This window comes from Rhamphochromis longiceps, linkage group LG7, assembly GCF_057381845.1.
Source record: "Rhamphochromis longiceps isolate RC_006_pf linkage group LG7, R_longiceps_female_GT1.1, whole genome shotgun sequence".
In the NCBI taxonomy this organism is placed as follows: Eukaryota; Metazoa; Chordata; class Actinopteri; order Cichliformes; family Cichlidae; genus Rhamphochromis; species Rhamphochromis longiceps.
This window is the reverse complement of record NC_140563.1, coordinates 36,964,328-36,987,189: the sequence shown is the minus strand read 5'-3', so window position 1 is coordinate 36,987,189 and position 22,862 is coordinate 36,964,328. Positions and strand designations below refer to the sequence as shown.

Sequence of the window (22,862 nt, the reverse complement as noted above, 5' to 3'; positions counted from 1 at the left end):
TCCAGATTTTGTTAAATTCCCTAATAGAACCTTTTAGAGAGAATCTAAGTTTTTCCAACTTTAAGTTAAAGAGTACATCTCTCACCCAATGATCATGAGTTGGGGGGTGGGGAAGCTTCCACTTCAACAGAATAAGCCTCCAGGCCAGTAAAGTGGTAAAGGCTAGGGCCTGTTTGAGGGGACCAGATAAGTTCAAGTCAGGAGGAATGCCAAAAATTGTGGAGAGTGGGTTAGGAAGGACAGTCTGGCCATATGCTTGGCTAAGTGTGTCGAATATATTCCTCCAAAATGCACTCCATTTCGAACAAGACCAAAACTTGTGGACATGGTTGGCAGGCGATAGTCCGCATCTGCTACAGGCATCACTGATGGTTGGATAGATTTTAGATAATTTTGCGTTTCTATAGTGTACTTTATAGACCACCTTGCACTGAATCAAAGCATGGCGAGCACAAATTGAGGACGAGTGAATCAATTTCAAAGCATTTGGATTATCTCCAATAAAGGTTGGAGAAAAAGGGAGTGGTGAGCTGAGTATTGATGATAATGAGTAACAGCTAGATGCAGTTTCCATTTGTACCCAGACTGTTGCAGGGGGGTCGTTATGAACCCAATGTAAAAGTTTTTGTATGTTAGCTGCCTAATAGTAGTGTCTAAAATTGGGCAGACCAAGACCACCGTCACTTTTAGAGGACTGAAGAATAGACTTGCGAATTCTAGCTTGTTTCCCTCCTCATACAGTGGGGCAAAAAAGTATTTAGTCAGCCACCGATTGTGCAAGTTCCCCCACCTAAAATGATGACAGAGGTCAGTAATTTGCACCAGAGGAACACTTCAACTGTGAGAGACAGAATGTGAAAAAAAAAAAATCCATGAATTCACATGGTAGGATTTGTAAAGAATTTATTCATAAATCAGGGTGGAAAATAAGTATTTGGTCAATAACAAAAATACAACTCAATACTTTGTAACATAACCTTTGTTGGCAATAACAGAGGTCAAACGTTTACTATAGGTCTTTACCAGGTTTGCACACACAGTAGCTGCTATTTTGGCCCATTCCTCCATGCAGATCTTCTCTAGAGCAGTGATGTTTTGGGGCTGTCGCCGAGCAACACGGACTTTCAACTCCCGCCACAGATTTTCTATGGGGTTGAGGTCTAGAGACTGGCTAGGCCACTCCAGGACTTTCAAATGCTTCTTACGGAGCCACTCCTTTGTTGCCCGGGCGGTGTGTTTTGGATCATTGTCATGTTGGAAGACCCAGCCTCGTTTCATCTTCAAAGTTCTCACTGATGGAAGGAGGTTTTGGCTCAAAATCTCATGATACATGGCCCCATTCATTCTGTCCTTAACACGGATCAGTCGTCCTGTCCCCTTGGCAGAAAAACAGCCCCATAGCATGATGTTTCCACCCCCATGCTTCACAGTAGGTATGGTGTTCTTGGGATGCAACTCAGTATTCTTCTTCCTCCAAACACGACGAGTTGAGTTTATACCAAAAAGTTCTACTTTGGTTTCATCTGACCACATGACATTCTCCCAATCCTCTGCTGTATCATCCATGTGCTCTCTGGCAAACTTCAGACGGGCCTGGACATGCACTGGCTTCAGCAGCGGAACACGTCTGGCACTGCGGGATTTGATTCCCTGCCGTTGTAGTGTGTTACTGATGGTGACCTTTGTTACTTTGGTCCCAGCTCTCTGCAGGTCATTCACCAGGTCCCCCCGTGTGGTTCTGGGATCTTTGCTCACCGTTCTCATGATCATTTTGACCCCACGGGATGAGATCTTGCGTGGAGCCCCAGATCGAGGGAGATTATCAGTGGTCTTGTATGTCTTCCATTTTCTGATGATTGCTCCCACAGTTGATTTTTTCACACCAAGCTGCTTGCCTATTGTAGATTCACTCTTCCCAGTCTGGTGCAGGTCTACAATACTTTTCCTGGTGTCCTTCGAAAGCTCTTTGGTCTTGGCCATGGTGGAGTTTGGAGTCTGACTGTTTGAGGCTGTGGACAGGTGTCTTTTATACAGATGATGAGTTCAAACAGGTGCCATTCATACAGGTAACGAGTGGGGGACAGAAAAGCTTCTTACAGAAGACGTTACAGGTCTGTGAGAGCCAGAGATTTTCCTTGTTTGAGGTGACCAAATACTTATTTTCCACCCTGATTTACGAATAAATTCTTTACAAATCCTACCATGTGAATTCATGGATTTTTTTTTCACATTCTGTCTCTCACAGTTGAAGTGTACCTCTGGTGCAAATTATTAAATTGTGCACAATCGGTGGCTGACTAAATACTTTTTTACCCCACTGTATGAAATGTGACAGAATCTTTTCTAACTTGTCAAAAAATGCCTTGGTAAGAAGAATCGGAACATGTTGAAAAAGATACAAGAATTTTGGGAGGACACTCATCTTTATCAGGTTAACTCTCCCTGCCACTGACAATGGTAGAGAAGTCCAGTGGTCACAATCTTTCCCAACATTTTCTAGTAGGGATAGAAAATTCTCCCTCATCATTTTATGTATAGAAGAGGAAATAAAAAACCCCAAATATCTAAATCCGGTTTCTGTCCACTTAAAAGGCACTATTGAGTGGGGAAGAGCTCTGGCCAGGGAATTGAGGGGTTGCAACTCGCTTTTTTGATAATTGACCTTATATCCTGACAGTGTACCATATTGGTCCAGTATGTCAAAAAGCACCGGGAATGAGTTTAGAGGGTCAGAAATGTACAGGAGCAAGTCATCTGCATAAAGGGAGAGTTTGTGAGTCACACCACACCTTGTAATGCCTTTAAATCTATCCTCTAAACGCAGCCATATTGCAAGAGGCTCGATAGCAATGGCGAATAGGAGGGGTGAGAGAGGGGACCCTTGCCTAGTGCCCCTCTCAAGTGGAAAAGGCAAAGACAAGTTGTTGTTAGTACGAATACAGGTGGATGGCGAGGAATATAGTAGCTTAACCCAGAGAATAAAGTCAGCCCCTAAGCCAAACCTATCCATCACCTCATAGCTCCACTCGACGCGGTCGAAAGCTTTCTCCGTGTCAAGAGATACCACAACCTCTGGAATAGAGTTGCACGATGTATGGATAATATTCAAGAGGCGTCTTGAATTGTCCTATTGATTGCCTGCCGGCCATAAATCCCGTCTGGTCAGAGGCGATAATTTGTTACAGAACACGTTGTAGCCTAAGTGCGAGGATTTTAGATAGTATTGTAAAATCAATATTTAAAAGAGAAATTGGTCTGTAACTGCTGCACAACAGAGGATCCTTGTCCTTTTTCAAGATTAAACAAATAGTAGCTTCGGACAAAGTCTTGGGTAATTGACATTTTGAAAAGGCTTCATTATACATATCTTTCAACAACGGTGCCATAAGATCAGAATTGACTTTATAGTATTCTGCAGAGTAACTGTCAGGGCCCGGCGATTTACCTGTGTTTAAGGATTTAATGGCTTCTTGTACCTCTACTACAGTAATAGGTCCCCCTAATCCCTTCGTCAGATCTATCTATTCTTGGAAAATGTATATTTTGGAGAGTTTCTTCTGATAGAGGGGGAGAGCTTGAAGTGTACAGATTGGAATAGAAACTTACAAATACTTCATTAATTCCCTCTGGGTCCAATATTATGTCACCAGCAGCAGACTTGACCTTTGGGATTAGCTTGGAGGTTCCTTCGGCACTGGCTTGATAAGCCAGAAGTTTCCCTGCCTTGTCACCGGATTCAAAAAAGCGTTGCTTAGTCTTAATTAATTATAAATTTAAAATAAATGTTAGAATCCACAAGGGGGTTCTTTATAAGTCTGCACTTTGCTTGATTAAGAAAATATCATATGTTACAGTGACATGTGGGGAAATTAACAGCTGATTTTAATTGCAGACAAAACTTGTATATCAATAACAAAACAAATTGCAGTTTCCGGTGTAGAAAAAGTTTAAAAATATTTATTTGGTAAGCAGAAGTCTTTATCAGACAGCAAATAACTAACTTGACACATTTATACATCAATCTGACAACAATCTGTACAAAAAGCTTCGAGCACATGAAATTTGATTTGTGTAATCTAATCCATTTTGCACTTCCACTACAACACCACAGTTAATTAACAAAATGCTTCTGTGCCTTGTTAAGTAACTGAAATTGTCAGCTGTACAGAACATAAAACAATTTGTGCTCATGCAAACATTTATTTGATCAGTGTCTTGGCAAGATGCACTAAGATTCCAATAAACACATGGAAAAACTGCTCACTGATAGACAATATGGTGTCATTTTTACTCTGCTCCTGTGCATCTGCAGAAATTCTATAGTCTCAGATGTATGGAGACCTTACTTTTATCAATTACGATCATGAGTTGTAGCCCAGGAGCCATGAGTCATATGTCTGAGATATACATGTTTAAAAAGGTTAAATATAATAGATGTAAAGCATATACATTTCCCTGACAGGCTGAAGAAAATAAGAGTATACGTGAATGGAAGGGAAACAAATCATCACGAGAAACAAAGTTCATTGTTTGTAGCTCTTGAAAAGAGCACCATTATTTCTTTGTGCACAGTATTATCACGGCTGGTGGGTCAAGACATAGACACCAAAGGATGCCTTGTGCCTAATTTGGCTGCCAGCTGCCTCTGACTATTCATGTATAAAAGTACAAAAAACAACATTCCCGTGGTGTAGGTGCACCCATTTGCTTTATCAGATGTTTTAACACTACCGTTGTGTGGTCTTACATGTGTATGTGCAACTACTTTCATCCTGCTCTAATGTCAACGTGAAAATGCTCTTTAACAACTTGGTGAGCGACAAAACTATCTAATTTTCCCTACAAAATACCTCTGTTGTTGACCTTAATGGTTGTTTTTAGTATTTTGAACATCTAAATCCGCGGTTCTAGTGTTCCATTTCATTTCTGCACTTTATTTTAGCCAATTTCTGGTTAAATCTGGTTTGCATTATTTATTTATTTATTTTTTGGGAGTAGTAATTAAACATTTTTTTGCAGGTTTTATAGGGAAAAACAAAAACCAAACAGCTGAATTTCCACTCACCTGTGCTACTCTGGGATTTGGAAATCAAACCTGATTGCAGCAAAAACACCTGATTCACCTAGTATTTTCCAACACATAGCACAACCTCCAAATCAAATCAAATCAAATCACTTTTATTGTCACATCACATGTGCAGGTACATTGGTACAGCACATGTGAGTGAAATTCTTGTGTGCGAGCTTCACAAGCAACAGAGTTGTGCAAAATACAATAACATAAACAGGCAAAATACAAGAATGGCTACATCTGAAACTAATAAATATATGTACAATATATAATAGTATATGCATTTCTGGATGTGTATACTAAATATTTTTCTACGTGTGTGTGTGTGTGTGTGTGTGTGTGTGTGTGTGTGTGTGTGTACACATATTTTACAAATTAAATAGAGTAAACAATAAATAAAATATATAAAATAAATAAAATAAAATATACAGAGTGAGACATGTGCAAAACAGTGGCATTACTGTACAGTATGGAGTGCATAATGTTAAAGTTCCAGTAGTGAAGCTGAGGTGTCTATGACGTGTTCAGCAGTCTGATGGCCTGGTGGAAGAAGCTGTCTCTCAGTCTGCTGGTACGGGACCGGATGCTGCAGAACCTCCTTCCTGATGGAAGTAGTCTGAACAGTTTATGGCTGGGGTGACTGGAGTCCTTGATGATCCTCCCCGCTTTCCTCAGGCACCGCTTCCTGTAGATGTCTTGGAGGGAGGGAAGCTCACCTCCAATTATCCGTTCAGAGCACCGCACTACTCGCTGGAGAGCTTTGCAGTTGTAGGCGGTGCTGTTGCCATACCAGGTGGTGATGCATCCAGTGAGGATGCTCTCAATGGCACAGTGATAGAAGGTCCTGAGGATGCGGGGGCTCATGCCGAATCTTTTCAGTCTCCTGAGAAAGAAGAGGCGCTGCTGCGCCTTCTTCACTGTTTTGTTTGTGTGTACTGACCACGTAAGATCCTCAGCCAGATGTACACCAAGGAACCGGAAGCTGCTCACTCTCTCCACAGCAGCGCCGCTGATGGTGATGGGGGTGTGTACTTCTCTGCACCTCCGGAAGTCCACTATCAACTCCTTTGTCTTTGCGACGTTGAGGGTGAGATGGTTGTCTTGACACCAGTGGGTCAGGGCGCTGACCTCCTCCCTGTAAGCTGTCTCATCACTGTTGGTGATAAGACCCACCACTGTAGTGTCGTCCGCAAACTTCACAATGATGTTGGAGTTGTTAGTGGCTGTGCAGTCGTAGGTGTAGAGTGAGTATAGGAGAGGGCTCAGTACACACCCCTGTGGAGCACCAGTGTTCAGTGTGACGGGGATGAGGTGATGCTGCCCAGTCTGACCACTTGGCGTCTGTCAGACAGGAAGCTAAGGATCCAGCTCCCCCACCCTCATTCAGATCTGGCCTTTGGAACTATTTTGGTCTTCATGTGACGTATGACCCTGAAGGTAAGCGCGTCATGGACAAAAGTAAAACAATATGTCGGATGTGCCACGCAATGCTCAATTACATGGGTGGGAACTACTGCGTTAGCGCAGTTAGCTCGTTAACGCGTTGACGCCGTCCACCCCCACGCACTGGGCGATCCGCGGTAGCTCGTTAACGGAGATTTGCCGTGTTGTGGCGTTAATGTCATTTCAGATTAACCCTGACAGCACTAGTGGGAACACAGCGAATATGACTGCACATTTACGTCGACATCATCCTAGTGCAAAGACAAGTGGAAGCAGACAAAAACAACAAGCATGCATGCTACAAACTTTGCCCGAGTCATTTAGACAGCTGTTAGCACATGATTCTCCTTATGGGGACCTGATATGTTTAATATGCTGCTGAGAGTATACCCCAGAAGAAGTGTATAGTATAGCTTTTATTTTGGAAAGAGCCATTTCTCTGTAATAAACTCTCTTTTCCAAAGATGAGTGATTTCTCGATCAGATAGATTTATTATTTTATCCCTTTGTTTAAGCAACATTAAATTTAAAAACTGTACGTTTGAGTTAAAATATATATTTATAATTTTAATAACTGACAAATTAAAAAAGCATGAAAATATTTTTGTATCAAAAAAATATCGAACCGTGACACCAATGTATCAAACCAAACCGTGAATTTTGTGTATCGTTGGACCCCTAGCCACAGCTGCCCTGGGGCAGACTGACAGAAGCAAGGCTGCCATATCGCGCCATCGGCCCCTCTGCAGGACACCGGCCCTTGAGGCCTGGAGTTGGACACCCCTGGTGTAAAGGAACTTGACTAGCCTGCACAGAGTCCTGGTCTCCACCTGATAGAACACCTCTGGGATGGGATTAGAGCACAGACTGTGAGACAGACTGTCTCATCTAACATCAGTACCTGACTTCACAAATGTGCATGCGTAAGAATAGCCAAAAATTCCCTAAAACACACTCATAAGTAGGGATGGGTATCATTTAGGTTTTATCCGATACCAGTACCAAACCGGTACTTTTGGAACGGTGCCGGTGCTTAAACTGTGCTTGAACCGGTGCTTAAAGAATGAAGAACACAAACTTTGTCCAAAACCCTCTCATGTTCAGCTGTTTTTTTGTAAAAAGATAACAATGTTAGCCTTTTCTGCAGCTATAGGGGATTTATGGTATCACTCTTGGCTGGAAGCAGTGTTTAAACAATGGGGGGAAAAAAAACTATCCAAAAACCTCTCATGTTTAACTGTTTTCCACTGTTTCTTTGGTCATTTTAGCTTTTTTGGCCAGGGTGAAGGGAGTATCTGCCATCAAACAAGAAGACAGCCGCATGTAACTACGAGGTGTTTGCTAGTTCACCTTACGTGCATTAATGTAATAACGTGGTTAGCCTACTCAACGTAAACTCACGCAGAGAAGAACGGCTGCTGCTGCCATCATCACCCGTCATCATTTCTGCTACACTGGCAGGGCTAGGGGCCAGGACTCTCCTCTTCGGGTTTTTGGGGGATGTTGCAAACTCCGAGACCGATAACAGGCAACCCACCCGGAGTAGATGTGCTTGGTGTGAGGTCTCGCAGCAAGCTATCAAATACGGTGCATTTCTCGGCTTTTAAAAAAAAAAAACACTATGCGTCGCCAGGTGTTTCATCAGATTCAAGGTGTTACCTCCTTTGCACAGTATCACCTTAAAGCACTTGTTGCAGGCTGCTGAGTTTGCATCTTTTGCTGTGAAGTACAGCCAGACTTTTGACCGGTTCGCCTTGGGCGTTTTTAATCTGTATTTCTGCTCTAAAAGAACGTACGTACCTGGGCCTGCCTACTACGCTCGCAAAGGTAAAATGATTGGCTGGAATCCAAAGTGTGTGACATCTCAGGAAAAAAAAGCACCGAAATAAAGCACAGAAATGTGCGCTGCTTTTCGGTCTGGTTACTACCGTTTATGTCAGAACGCACCGGATGCCGGTACCCATCCCTACTCATAAGCCTTGTGAAAATCCTTCTCAGAAGAGTTAAAGCTGATATAGTTCCAAAGGCCAGCACACATCAAAGATTAAACCCTATGGATTAAAAAAGGGATGTTACTCCAGTTCAGTTTTGTGCATCTGTGAAGGCTTTTGGCAATATAGTGCATTTGTCTTGCCAGAATCTGCTTTCTCTTTGGATTGTTTCTAGAATAGGAAATAATGTGAACTTAAACAGCATATTGGATGCTCGTTTAGCATTTGAATTAGCCTGGGAGAGTTGATATGCCCTGTGTAGATAATAGATGAATTTGTCATAAAGTATATAAAACATAAAAAATATCAAATATAAAAAATAAAAGCTTAATTTCAATCACAATGTAAGCACATTTTGGTTGAAATCTATTTAGCCTTTTTGTGGGTGGTTGTTGGGGTTCTTAGCAGTGAATAACTAATCAAGATCCAAAAAGGAAACTGTAATTGAAACCAAGTCTCCAGTAATCATGTATTAAGCAAAGTCATTATTTATTTTGAGCAAAAATACAATGGAAATAATTAAAAGAGAGAATACAAATTCAAAGCAAGATCCAGAAATATGCTTTCAGAATCACAGTTGCCATTATACAATGACACTGATCACAATGTTAGAGAGAAACAGAATAAAAAGATGACTCATCACACATTTAAATTCATGTGGATGTAAATGTGACAGCCCATGCTTATACAAATGTAAATGCAGAATACATAGTAGCATTAGTAATACCATAATTTGTGATACAATGCTGCTAGTAGCAGTGGTCATATTATGTTTTCTTATAAAATTCCCCATGTCACAAAGTGAATAAATTCTTAAAATAAAAAGTTTAAGTGTTATTTGATGCAGGTTCAAAAAAGTCCCTACTTTCCAAAAGCCTGTGCTGTAAGAACATTAAAGTTACTTATTATTACATGAGGCTATGAGATTGCCAGAAAGCAACACTTAGTGTGTGTGACAGAGCCAAATGATTATAATTTTATGAAGCATTTGTATTACATTTGTACATCTCATGCTATTTTACTGCCACAGGATGGTCTTCACATACATGAAATGTATTCAAATTACCAACACTCCAATATATGAAAATAAAATTATAGTTACACATGAACATGTAATTTGCATTAGCTACGACATATTATACTTTATAATATTACTAATATTATAATATTGTTCAGTAAAACAAAGCTGTCACAGACTGTATATTTATATTGAGCACACATTTCTTAAAAAAACAAAATAAAACCCACAATTACTGACAGGTTTTGGATCTGTTGTTTTTGAAAGAAATTTAATGAGGAATCAATTTAATATTTAATCACCACAAATCAGGGATTTTCCTTTATAAAATAACTACATAGATGTACTATACAGAGGCCCATCCAGTGATGTGTTACCTAATTTAAGGCTGATTGATCATTATAAAAAGCCTTTGCCAGTAATGGTAATTGCCGATTAAAGAAGCACCGCTTTTTGTTCCCTAGTGTAGTTGCATGTCTGGAGCTTCAGCTTAGGTTTCGATAACAGTCTCAAAAGGGGTAGAGATGCAAAGAAAAAAGCCACTCCTGATATTGGCCCAAAAGATCAACATGGGCAAAGGGACACAAAACCTGGACAGAGAAACATTGGAAAATGTGCTATGAACAAACAGTCTGTGTTTGAGATGTCTGAACCAAAAGAAAAACAGCTGTGAGATGTAGAATAAATACACAGATGCTGAAAGAGGTGGTTGGTCCCAACTACTATGGTTTAACATCATTCTAAAGTGAAACCAGATAATAACCAAAAGTTCAAAAATTATACACAAATTTTTAAAGAAGTTGGTCAGGTAACTTCAGGTCAGGTCAGGTATTCAGTAACTGAGTGGCCAACACAGGACCTCAACCTTATTACTAAGGTGTTGTGTGAACAGCGTATCAGTATGGTACAAAGTAAGTGCTCAGTAAACTAGGGCTGTGCGATATGACCAAAATCTCATATCCCGATATTAAAACATCTATTGTCCCGATAACGATATAAATCACAAAAATGTAACATTCTCTGTAAAGCTCAAGTTGCGTGAAGTGTTTCCAGCTGGGCGTCGTGTACCTGGAGTCGAGTGTTTTACTGATGCATGAAACTATAAATTTTTAGACATAGGTTGTAACGTCCGCCGTTTTCTTTGTGAGTATTTATTACACGGCGTGCTGCGGGGAAAAGCCTGTTCTAACGTTTGACTCTAAGGTTTATTTTTTAGCACCTGACGGCTCTTTTTTAATTGTCATCTGTAATTAATCTGCTCTTTCACGTGATTCAGTTTATTTTGAAAAGTCTAAACAGGATCTTGAGCTTTATTGTGAAAGGTTTATGTGGAACATAAACACGCGGTGGTTTTAGTTTTGTTGCTAACGACAACGCATAAAAACAAGTGCTTGTCCGTCCGTAGTGTGGTTATATTAAATATAAGAGAAAGAGAGAACTTTAAGAAATTAATATAGCCACTACAGTGACCATCAAAACGATGAAAAAATATTGCCGTAAACAGTTTATTTTGCGACACCATGAAACAAACGGTAGCGTAAAATGAAACGATAGACGTTTTTATATCGTCATCCGATATATATCGTTATATCGAACAGCTCTACAGTAAACCATCCTGATTTCATGAAGGGTATTCTCTCTATCCATCCATCCACTTATCCTTATCTAGCACAATCCTGCTAGCCCTGGTGGATTGTGCAAGCCCTGCAGGATTGCAGGGCTACCACAGAGACAGACAACCATTCACACTAATGGGCAATTTAGAATCACCAGTTAACCTAACCCCACTAACTGTTTGTCTTTGGACTGTGGGAGAAAGCCAGAGTACCCGGAGAGAGCTCATGCAAACACGTCTAGAACATGGGAACTCCACACAGAAAGGCCCCAGCCAGGTGGAGGATTTAGACTTGGGACTTTTTTTGCTATGAGGCAACAGTGCTAACCACATTGTGCACTGTGCTTCTTTACTGTTTTCCTTTAATTTAATATTTCACATTTGGATGTGTAAAGAAGTTCCAATATCCTACTGACAACTTTGAGTAACTAAAAGTTGTCAATACAAGGTTCTGTTGATTTATCTTCAAATTTGAAGACATTGAGGGAAATGTGAGCACAAAAGACTATTTTTCCTCCTGACATTATCACTTTTACCTCCTAGGACCTGGCGTCCACATATGTGGACATCACATTTTTTGGGTTATTTAGAACAAAATACTCAATTTTGCTCTACAAGGGCCTGATATCCACTAACCAGGACATTATACTGCTACTGTTCTATCGAAATTTCAAATGAATATCCTCATATGTAGCTCTCATTTTTCTCAGAAACAAAAATTAGGTAAAAAAAAAAATCAGGTAATTCTTTGTTTTTATATTTATCAGGTCCCAATCAGCCCAAATATCAAAGAGAAATTAAAAATGCATGCCGTGGAAGAGTTCAGGTCTTAGGAGGTTAATCATGAAGCACAGAAGGTATTCGTTATTGTTTTCAGACAGATCTATGGTAGCTCCCCTCTGTTTTAGCTTAAACAACTTTTCTTGACAAAGCAGTTTGTTGGTTTTTTTTTTTTTTTGCCAAACCTTCAAATTAATCCAGTCAAAATTTAATGACATTTCCCCAACGTGTAATCAAGGAATGACTGTATGCAAATGGTTTGTAGCTCGTTTCAGTATTAAAGTGTTGCCATTATTGATGATGCTAAGAATGTTTGTATTTCTTCGCAGGCTTTTTGGAGGGAGAAGGGCTTTTCTGGGGAAATAGTGGCAGGGTCCTCCACCGAGTGTCCATTCTGTGTAACCTTTGATGCCACCAGCCCTTTTGGTAATGCTGCTCTGGTAGGGTTCATTGCTGGCCAGCAGGCTTCTCATTGGGAATCAAAAGAGGTAATGGAAAAATGCTGTAGAGAGGCTTTTAAGTAACTTTCTATGCACATGTCATTTAAACATGACAGTATTTTCAACATGTTTTAATAAGCAGAAACTTGCATACTCCTCCACCATCAGGATCATTTGCTTTTTCTTGGATGTCCATTGCTAGTAGATATAAACTAAAGAGCTCCACAATCATGGGTATATTTAGGGTTAAGTCTTGTTTGCATTAGAGAAAAAAAGCCACATAGAATGCATTCTCAAAATGATATTGTTCAGTGGCAGCATTTTAAAAATGCACTCAAGATTGCTCATCACCCGAGTGCAGATAAAGCACTGCCTTTAGACTGAGAATTGTGGGGTACTGATGCAAGCTTTCAGTAACTGCAACTTAAGTGAATAACAGACAGAAGTGTTTTTTTTACCTGTATGGTAGAAAGAAGACTAAGAGCATTCCTAAAAATAGACAGTGGGTATTTTTTGCTTGTTAAGTGTTTAGAAATAAAGGGAAGGTGTTTATAATTACTGTTACCAGGTTTAAGTTTAAGATTTAAGTTGTAAAAGACAACCCACAAAAATAGAGAATGACTTAACTAAAATTTAAGATGCGTGGTTGTTCATGTTATTGGCCAACCAATCTGTTATTTCTTAACAAAGAGCATTTAAAATTATTTGGAATTGTACAAGTCTTGTCTTAATCCTTTAAATTCCTTTGAATTCTTTTCAGCAATAGCTTTGGTATAGGACGAATGCAGGCTTTATATGCCTTTAAGCATGTGTATGAGGTTTGCAACATGCTTTTTGCACACAGCCTACACGCTTTCCTTCTATATTCATAGAGACATACATACATACATACATACATACAGGTAGCAGTGTTTCCCTTTACATAAAAATATAAATACATTCAGCCCCATCTCTACAGTTGTTTTTGCCATCTAAGTCATCCTGACTGGCTAAAGCTCTTGAGTAACTATCACTATGCTGCTTTATTCTGTGTAGGATGCTAAATAATTAAACTCCACATCCCCCACAAAAGAAAGAAAAATCCCCAAACTATGGTGGTATATGTGAGTAGACGTGGCATCAGGCATGCAATTACGCACAGTATGTGCTGTTACAAAGTATGAATTTGTTATTATTTTATGTATTTTATGTGTTTTTGTTTTTTTGTTTTTTTTCTGTATTTCTTTTCCATTTTCAGGTCTCTTGCACTTTGCTGGCTTTCTATTGTTGCAGTTTTAAATTTGTTTAAATGTTCACTTGGATGCTCTTTCTTTGCCTGTTTTTTTGTAGTATGCCAACATTCCCAATGCAGAAATACAAGAGATTGAAGATCGCACAAAAAAATAGTGTAAACTTTACCGTTTATTGGAGCAAATGGGATGACTCCAAAATTAACTTGACACTTCATTCACCTTCGTTGAACTCAAGTCTTTATAAATAAATAAATATAAATAAATAAATTAGAATTAACTACAACGTTCCTGAATTATAAATATTATTGCTCAGCTCATGTTTTATGTAATAGGAGGCCATTCTTGTTTGGTTTTACAGAGAAACTCAAACAGAATGACAGGCTGATGTTAGAAGAGTCGGTCAGAGTGTAAAAGACAAATCCGTGACTGTTGTGACACACAAAAAATAATGTATTATTTATTATTTTATTAGGAAACATAAAAAAAACTACAAATAAAAACATTTGTAGGAAATCATCTGTGTTTGATTTACATACATTTACTGTAATAGATCACTTTCAGAAACACTCAAAAACATGATGTGTTTGGCTTTAATTATTTTCCTAGAATCTCTATAACACAATCAGAGTTTAAGTTATTGGATCTCCTTTTGTTACCAGGCCTCAGCTGCTCATCATGTGTGCTAATACAACTGTGAGAATGAGTTGCACAAATTCTTTACTTCTTTTGTCCAACTTGGTGATTTCTAGACAATACATTCATACTTTAGCACAAAGCATGTTGTTACAGTCTTGAGTTAGAGAAAGTGCCAAGTTACAACACACATTTCTGTTTCTGTTTTCTGTTTACAGGTTGGAGAAAGGAAAAACGCTGTGCTTTCCAGTCTGGTCAAATATCTAGGTCCTGAGGCTGCATCTTTCATGCATTATGAAGAAAAAGTAAGTGCTAAGTGCCAAATGTCTGGTGAAATAAAACAATATTTTTAGTTTAAGGTGGTTTTGTACAGTGCCAAAATGGATCCCATCTCTCTCACTCACTTTGCAGTTTTCTGGTTTGTATTCTTAAGGTATAAAGTTTTTGTATTATATTAGGGGGAAAAAATGCTTAAATTAAAAGTTATTTTAGACTTCACTGGGGTTTCACAGTGAGTCTAGAATCATTTCCACAAACCATAAATTGTGTCTAAAACCCTCCAAATTTGCATCCCTTTCTAGTGTGGAAAGTGGACAAGTTCTGTTAACAGACCTGCCTTTTTAAATTCCAAATGAGTAGCTGCTGCATTCTGTTATTCTTATTTTCCTGATAGTACTGCTTCTGATTACTCCGCTTTTAAAACATCTCAGGCACAAGCACAGCATGGTTTGCTCTTTTATTGACTGCATGAGCAAATACAAGAAACCTGAACTCCCAGCACCTTAGGAAATGAAAAACCAGTGGATTACACTTAAGTTGATGGCAATACCACCATAATAGGCAAATTATCTTATGGCTAGTGCTATCTTAGCTTTGATTTACTTTAGAACACCATATCTCTATCAATCTAGACCAGGGCTCGACAACCCTAGGCACGCGTGCCACACTTGGCATGCGAAGGGTTAACTGATGGCACGACCATAGCTGGACTAGCCATCGGTGGCCCGATGATTTTTTTTTTTTTTTTTTTTTTTGTAACGGTATAAACAATGAAAGCTTGTGGATTGGCCAGATGCTGGCCGGTGTGTAAAAATAACTCAGTTGTTTGGTGGTGGCTATGGCGGAGCTTCCACAGATTCAGTAAAATTAACAAGTGGTGGAGGCTGGCAGGTGGATGAGGGAGAGGGGAGGCAGGAGGAGGAGAGACCCGAGACGGGGCGGTCCGAGTGTCAGGTGAACTGAACTTCAGGTAAGAAGTTATGACCTGCAGTCTATGTGGGTCAGATATGAACCAAGTTTAGGTGGAGTTTATTTTCGTTGTTCTGTTTTTTTAGAGTCAGTTACAATAACTCGTACTGCGTACTAGCTAGCATGACAGAGTTTCTATACAGCTGGGTGGGTGCTACTATGTTACTGATAGTGAACTTTGTTTTATTCATAAGGTTAGTTAGTAGAGTTGCCAACCGCCCCGTAAAAAGACGGAATCGTCCCACATTCAGAGAAAATATTACGTGTTTCGTGTTGAGCTGAGAAGGAACACAGTTTGTCCCGGACTTCAGCTAGGATGGAAAAAGACACAAAGGTGGAGTTATTCTGTCGTTACGCTGCACAGCTGCCTCTTCTTCTCCTCTCATTCTCTCCTGTTGCTACTTTAATCATGAAACTGATCAATGATCAGCTGATCGGCTCTCTTGTTTGTTTATCGCCCACTTTGCGCCAGAAAGAGGAAACCGCCGGATGTCGCGCTAAACAACAGCAGCACGTTTAAGCTTGATCAGCTGTTGTTAGAATGTATTTAATATTAATTTCTAGTATCAGCTGATGTTTGCTGGAGCCACAGCTGTAAAAGCTGCTGGTCAGGATGTCGGTTTGGATATGTGGTGAGAGGGAAACATGAAGATGAAACCAGGAGATGTCCTTACTGAACCATCAGAGCTGAACAGGTGATGGAGAAACAGGTTTACCTTTTAGGTGACATGGATGAGTTGAAGGGAAGTTATGAACTGTTTCTGAGAGACAAATAACACCAATATCATTTTCTATGTAGCTGACAGCTGGTAACTGTGCAGGGGCGGGTCTAGCAAAGTTTTGCCAGGGGGGCAGGTAGGGCATTAACAGGGAAAGGGGGGCACAAAGAAATACTTTCTCATTCTCATTTAAAATGTCTGGCTGTTCTTAAATAATTATCTGAAGCTTACAACCAAAGTTTTCATCTTATGTAAAATGTATAGAAATCATACATATACCAACAAGACAGCGTTTGTTTTCATTCAAAGGCTTTATGGCTTTAATACCTGGTGGGCCGGTCTTTAGTCAAAATGCCTGGGCTGTTTTTTTGTCCCAGTCCAGCCCTGGGCACGACACGCAGTGAATTAATCTGAGAGGGTAAAAAATAAATGGCCGGGCCAGCGGTGCACATTGCAAATCAGCTCGCATAGACACATTAGTTGACGATATCTTAGCTAACAGCCCCAACTACCAGATTCAACTTGTAATTGGCTAAAAAAAAATAACTTACTTACTAACTCACCTACCGGTGAGAGGGACATTGTTAGCTTTCCACATTCCGACACTTCAAAAGCTTCAGGAGCTTTCCGCTCAGCACAGCATCAGCACCACGGAAATACACGGATACATCCGTAGACTCGAGACACAATGCATTTTTGGGACTTTCAGGTGTATGGACCAATGTTTTATTTTCTGATCAAACCAGAAAGCTTTAATGAGCAGCTGGGTTTGTCTCGCATTAACTGGCTGGGTTAATGCAACATCGAAGCAGCTAGAATCCACAGCTGTGCGTGTTCATGGAGCTTTCATTTTCACCTGCTGGACATCACTACCTGACAAGTTTAACTGTCTTCAGAACATTGCAGAGGCCTTATTGACAGTATTTGGCTCTACATATCTGTGTGATCAGATTTTCTCTCACATGAGTGTCCTCAGGCAGCCATCTGAATGCTGGACACTTGGAGACCTGTGTCTCTGTATTAACAGACATGCCATATTGGCTTAGTTTATTTTTCTTATCATTCTTGTGAGGAGACCATAAATAGCATTTGTATTTTCTGTTGTACAGTTCATTTACTGTTATGGATAAAAAGTCTTTTTTTGTTTCAAAATAGCTGATAACTATTTACTGATAGCTGCCAACATCTGCGAACAAATATAATTCTATAAAGTGGTTCTATATAGTGTGTAACTGTTCATATAGAGCGTTATTAAATTCATTGCTAATGCAATCATATGGCACACTGACTTCTGAGGAAATTTTAAATGGCACTCGCCATCAGAAAGGTTGCCTACCCCTGCTCTAGACAGATGGACGGACGGACAAAAAACACCACAATGAAGAACATACACAAACAATTAACATGACTGTGTCATCAGCCGCCAGAATAATGAGGACGAAAGCCAGGATAGAATCAAAAAGTATAGTGGTGACTCTAAATAAGGCTCATAAAAAAGGTAATTCTTGACTTGTGACAGCCCCTAGGGACACACTAAAAAAAGGTCACATTTTGAAAGTTCAATGGCAGACTTTAGGTGGCTGCTTTAAAAACATGATGTCAAAATAAGCAGAACCTGAATAAATAAGTCACTGGAAGGCAAGCATGCTGAATTTAGGCTGGGTCTCCAAATGGGGCACAATCACCCATTTTGCACACATCTTCTACAGTCCTGCATAACAACAATGTACATGCAATAAACTTTGAAAGATATTTTAATTTTAATCTGCCTATCATCCTAAAAATGTGTCAAACATAAACCAAATAGCTCAGCTGTATTACATGACGTAGCACATTCATTTATGGCCTGTAAAGGAATACAGGCCAGATACAAGGCTGATAATTTATTCACTTCACCAGCAGCTGCGGAGACAGAAAATATATGGCAGGATTGCACTGGCACGATCTTAAAGTCACTGAATAATCCACAGGACTTGTTGAGAACATCAGTCCTGTAATGAGTGAGGGCTAAACAGAGAATATACACCAGAAATTTTCTCTGCACTCTGGGTTAAGCAGTGTGACGGACTTTCTAGACATTAAAGGAACAGAGAAATTTAATCTGGTACTTAATAATCCATCTTAGAAAGAATGTTAAGTTTAAAAGAAGAGAATAAGTAAATCTGCACAGAACTTTGGATAGTGACTGATAAGTCCTTAACATTTTTATTTCTATGTTTATATTTAGTTGTCCTTTCTAAGGTGTTATTTAAATGTGTTGTCATGAAGGCATCCTTACTCTTCTTTAACTGGATGACATCCTAGGAGGTGCAAGTTGAAAGATTAGTTTTCCTGTGTGCAGATTCAAGGTGTTGGATGATTAGTATTAGTCAGTGTTGGGCAAGTTACTTTGAAAAAGTAATTAATTATAGTTACTAGTCACTTCTTCAGAGAAGTAACTGAGTTACAATATTCTAAAAGTAATTAATTACTTGAAAAGTAACTATTGCGTTACTTTTAAAAAAATGGTTTAACCCTCTGGGGTCCAGGGTATAATTGGCCATTTTTAACTACTTTTGATTTTCCCTCCACATTTTACCTTTAAAAACTATTTACTTTGCCTAGTTTGGTATCATTCTTTTCACCACAACCTCACGTTTCTGAATTTACAGTTATGTTTTCATTTTGACTGCATTAACACAATTGATCTAAAATCAGACAAAAAACATAAAATCAGAGTAGAAAAAGTTATATTTTTTACTGTAACAACCACAAACATGTTTAATGAATCATATTTCATAACTTTAAATGCAAATATAAATTGTCAATTTTAAAATCCTATGCACAAGTTTTGCAAACAGCAAAGTTATTTGCAGCCATTTACCTTTTACCTTGATTTTTTTAAATAACCATTTCAAACTATTTACAGAACAATCAGCTGTTTTGCATCAATAAGATGCCACAGAAATTATTTGTGCCACTCCAAAAAAATAATTTCTGTTCACTATAAAGGAGAACATCACAGCCTGATACCTGCAGGTCTGACAGCAGCAGGTGTATCACTCCTGTTTCTACCTGGAGACAGCAGTCGCCTCATTGTTCTGACAAACAGCACAAAACTATCCACAACACTACACACTAACTACACAAGACAACACATTAACTACACAACACTACACACTAACTACACAAGACAACACATTAACTACACACTCCAAACACGCTAAACTTCACAAATCTCTCACACCACAAAACTCGCTCTCTCTCTTTTTCTGCTGTCTTTCTTTCTCTCTCTCTCCGTCACTCCTAAAACTTTCTGTTTTTTGTTGTTGTTTGCTCATAAGCAGAGAGTGCTTGCTAGCGCTGTCCTTAGACAGTAAACGTGACGAAACTATTGAGGAAAAAACACGTGTATATATTGTTTATCATGACTCACCTTGTTGCTTTGTCATGTGGTCATGTGATTGGCTTACCACGACTACTTTATTCTTCCTCAGTCAAACAGCAGCACTCATGCAATTGTTTTGCCCCCTTAGCTCCAGGTGTTGTGCTAGAAAGTGATCGTGATTATCGTCTGCGGGAGCGCGCAGCTGCTTAAAGCTGTAGCATCCAGATTACTTACAGCTACTTCTGTACAACTGATATAAGATGCGGTAAGCTGAACACAACTTCAACCGTCTGTTTGTTGAAAAGTAGTAACAGACCGCATTTTCTTGTTAGTAACGGTAACGGCGTTGTAACGATAGGAATAGTAATTAGTTAGATCACTCGTTACTGAAAAAAGTAACGCCGTTACTTGTAATGCCGTTATTCCCATCACTGGTATTAATTAGTATTACACATTTTCCTCAACAAATAATTCAATATAGTTAACATTTTCCAAAGGAAAATTAGATGCTACATTTTGTACTTTAGGCCTCACTGGGGCTTAAAAAGAGTCAAATTCTGTATAATCAAAACTGTTATTATGTCTTTTTGGTCCCCGCCTGAGAATCATTATATATTTAAGTTTTCACACTAAAATGTTTAATATTGAATGATTGTAATACGAGTTTTACGGATTTAGGCAGCCTGCAAACATTAAACTAATAACAGCTTATTTAGCATACTATACAGGAATGTCAAGGAGTAGTCCATGGTGTTTTCCATGGTCCATGGTTATGTCCTCATAAATTGTCAAAAATATTATGACTACTATGAAATCAAGTCATGTGATGTGAAACAATACTGAAAAATATAATTAAATCCATTTTCTCCTACAGGATTGGGCCAAGGAGGACTACAGTGGTGGCTGTCCAGTTAATGTCATGGCACCAGGTTTGCTAACATATTACCACCCTAGCCTGAGGAAGCCTTTTGGCAGGTAAACACCTTACTAATGGCATATATACCAGTGAATTACAATACTTATTCTCCCTTACATTAAAATAACTCATCGTCCATCTGTATTTGTATCCACACAAGATTAATATTAATGTTTTCAATGGCTAAACGTGTGGAGTTATAGAATTCACAGTTGTAAATGTTAACATAGTACAGAAGGTGACAGGATGAGAGATACTGAGAATATTTGCTGAATGTTTATACTATTTTTATACAACAAAAAATAGGTCTATTCTCCCTGCCAACTAGGTATTACTCACTAGCACCCAGTGCGTACAGATCATTGACATGAGTCGTGGGAGTGATTACATCTTTAATGATACATAGTAGTCCAGTTCTAAAGAAATGGCAAGAGGTCATCAGGAGGGGTGTTCTCATGGGAAAATGCCCTATAATCCATTTCTAATGGCCTCTTCAGAGATGCACAAAGCTGAAAAACGAGAGAGAGCGAGAGAGAGAGCGAGAGAGCGAAAGAGCGCGAGAGAGAGCGAGAGAGATGGGGGGGGGGGGGGGGGGGGGGGGGATCCAGGTAATGCATTTCCATAATGACATCAAGTCCGTGGGGAGCAGAGGAAGCTCATTACATAACGTGACTGAAACAGCAGAAAGGTGATGGTAGCTCTCAGCCACATCCCTACCCCATATAGGAAATTGATTCTCAAGGGCATACTGTAACCTTGACACAAATCTAGCACATGTAATGAAGACAAACCCAAGACTGGTGGACAAAAATGCTGCTGGTGCTTCCAAGGTAATGTATTTACCAGTGCAAAAAATTTAGCTAGTGTCCCATTATGGGATTTGACATGGTCTGTATCTTTATACTGACAATGTGATTTTTACACTTCACACACTGACTAATTATTCTAGGTTAATAATACGCTTGAATAGACAGCATGGAGGATGTTTGAGAGCAGAGAACAGGGTATGTGAGGTGTGAGGAAAAACCAAGACATATGAATAAACTGACCTCAGTAGGTTTTACACCAAGTTAGCATTTTGTTTAAAGAAAGATTAATTCTTTAGTATAAATATAAATACGTAGTTTAAACAAAAGATCTCTGTTTTTTACCAAGGGAGGAAACATCTGGGATAATATGTCAAATCCAAAACAAGCACTGTTGTGCCCCTTTGTGAAAAAGGAGCAACTAAAAGTAGCTTGCTTGGTTTACACTAATTTGATTATATGTTTAATATAATTCCCGGGGCTTGCATCATTGTATCACTGAATTCTAACAACTTACAGAGCTATCACTCTCCATCGGATCTATGTTAAAGTCTGCATCTATTCAGTCAGTTCATGATTAGTCTGTGAGTCCCATCTAAGTCTGTCTTAACAGCAGCAGCCTCATTCTAAAATACCAGTATGAGTCCCTGTTCCAGTAGTTAAGGCCTGAACTTTCTTACTGTTTACAGGTGGTTAGCTCAAGCTAAAATAATGCAAAGGAAAATTAAGTCATGACAGATTTTCCACAAGCAAACCTTCAGGGGAACCACTTCATTACTGATTCTTTATGTATTTACATGGTTTACAATAAATTACATTTTCTTTGAAAACAAATACATTCTTTAAGCAAAACTTATCCTTCTGAATTTCTGAATCTTGATTTTGCCATAATCAAGGAACACTGATATATGACTAGGAAACACTGCACAGTAGGAGTGCTGAAAACATGCAAGGCACCCCCACTTTAAATGGCTGAGAAAAAAAAAAAAAAAAGATACTGGCCACCAGTTCTACCCCTCAGCCTCAGGAGTGTTTTCAGAAAAGTTGATCTCAAGATCAAAGGTTTCGAACTCACACAGGCGACTGCATGTATGGGATGAATTTAAAAACCCACGTCACCTTGTTCTCGATTTATTGTGGTCACAAGATTTTTAGAAAACTTCAACTTTGACCATGACATTGAGGCCAAGGTCACCCGGGGTTCAAACTTGTCTGAGACGATTAGTTGCTTTAGTTGGTATCAATTTTAAAATCCTAGTTGACTTCATCATTCCCAGTTTTAGAGACTGTATAAATGTTATACTTGTGCATATCCAGCCGCACCTGTGTTATATGACTGACTTTTATACCACTACTTTTACATCCCACACACATTTAAGCTCACAAAACATTTCCTTTATTTTGAAAGAGCGCTACAGTTATGACGGCTGTCAGCTGAACGGTTTCACTTACTTCTTATCATTTAATCACCCATTTAAACAAGACACCAATCAAGTTCAATCAGGGCCAAAATGCAGACGTTTTAATTTGACAAGCTCTCGTTCTTTTCATCATAATGCTGCGGCTCATTATACTGTTTACTG

The 22,862-nt window shown here is 39.2% G+C and overlaps 1 protein-coding gene across 1 annotated transcript in view; it reads left to right on the top strand.

Annotated features, from left to right (window-relative positions):
* LOC146665791 (putative flavin-containing monoamine oxidase A) overlaps window positions 1–22,862 on the top strand; it is a 53,048-nt gene that overhangs the window by 22,072 nt on the left and 8,114 nt on the right. Inside the window, exons 9-11 of the mRNA XM_085411216.1 lie at window positions 12,248–12,406; window positions 14,442–14,528; window positions 20,432–20,532. Of these exons, the coding sequence (XP_085267342.1) occupies window positions 12,248–12,406; window positions 14,442–14,528; window positions 20,432–20,532 (347 nt within the window). The remainder of the gene's footprint in view (window positions 1–12,247; window positions 12,407–14,441; window positions 14,529–20,431; window positions 20,533–22,862) is intronic.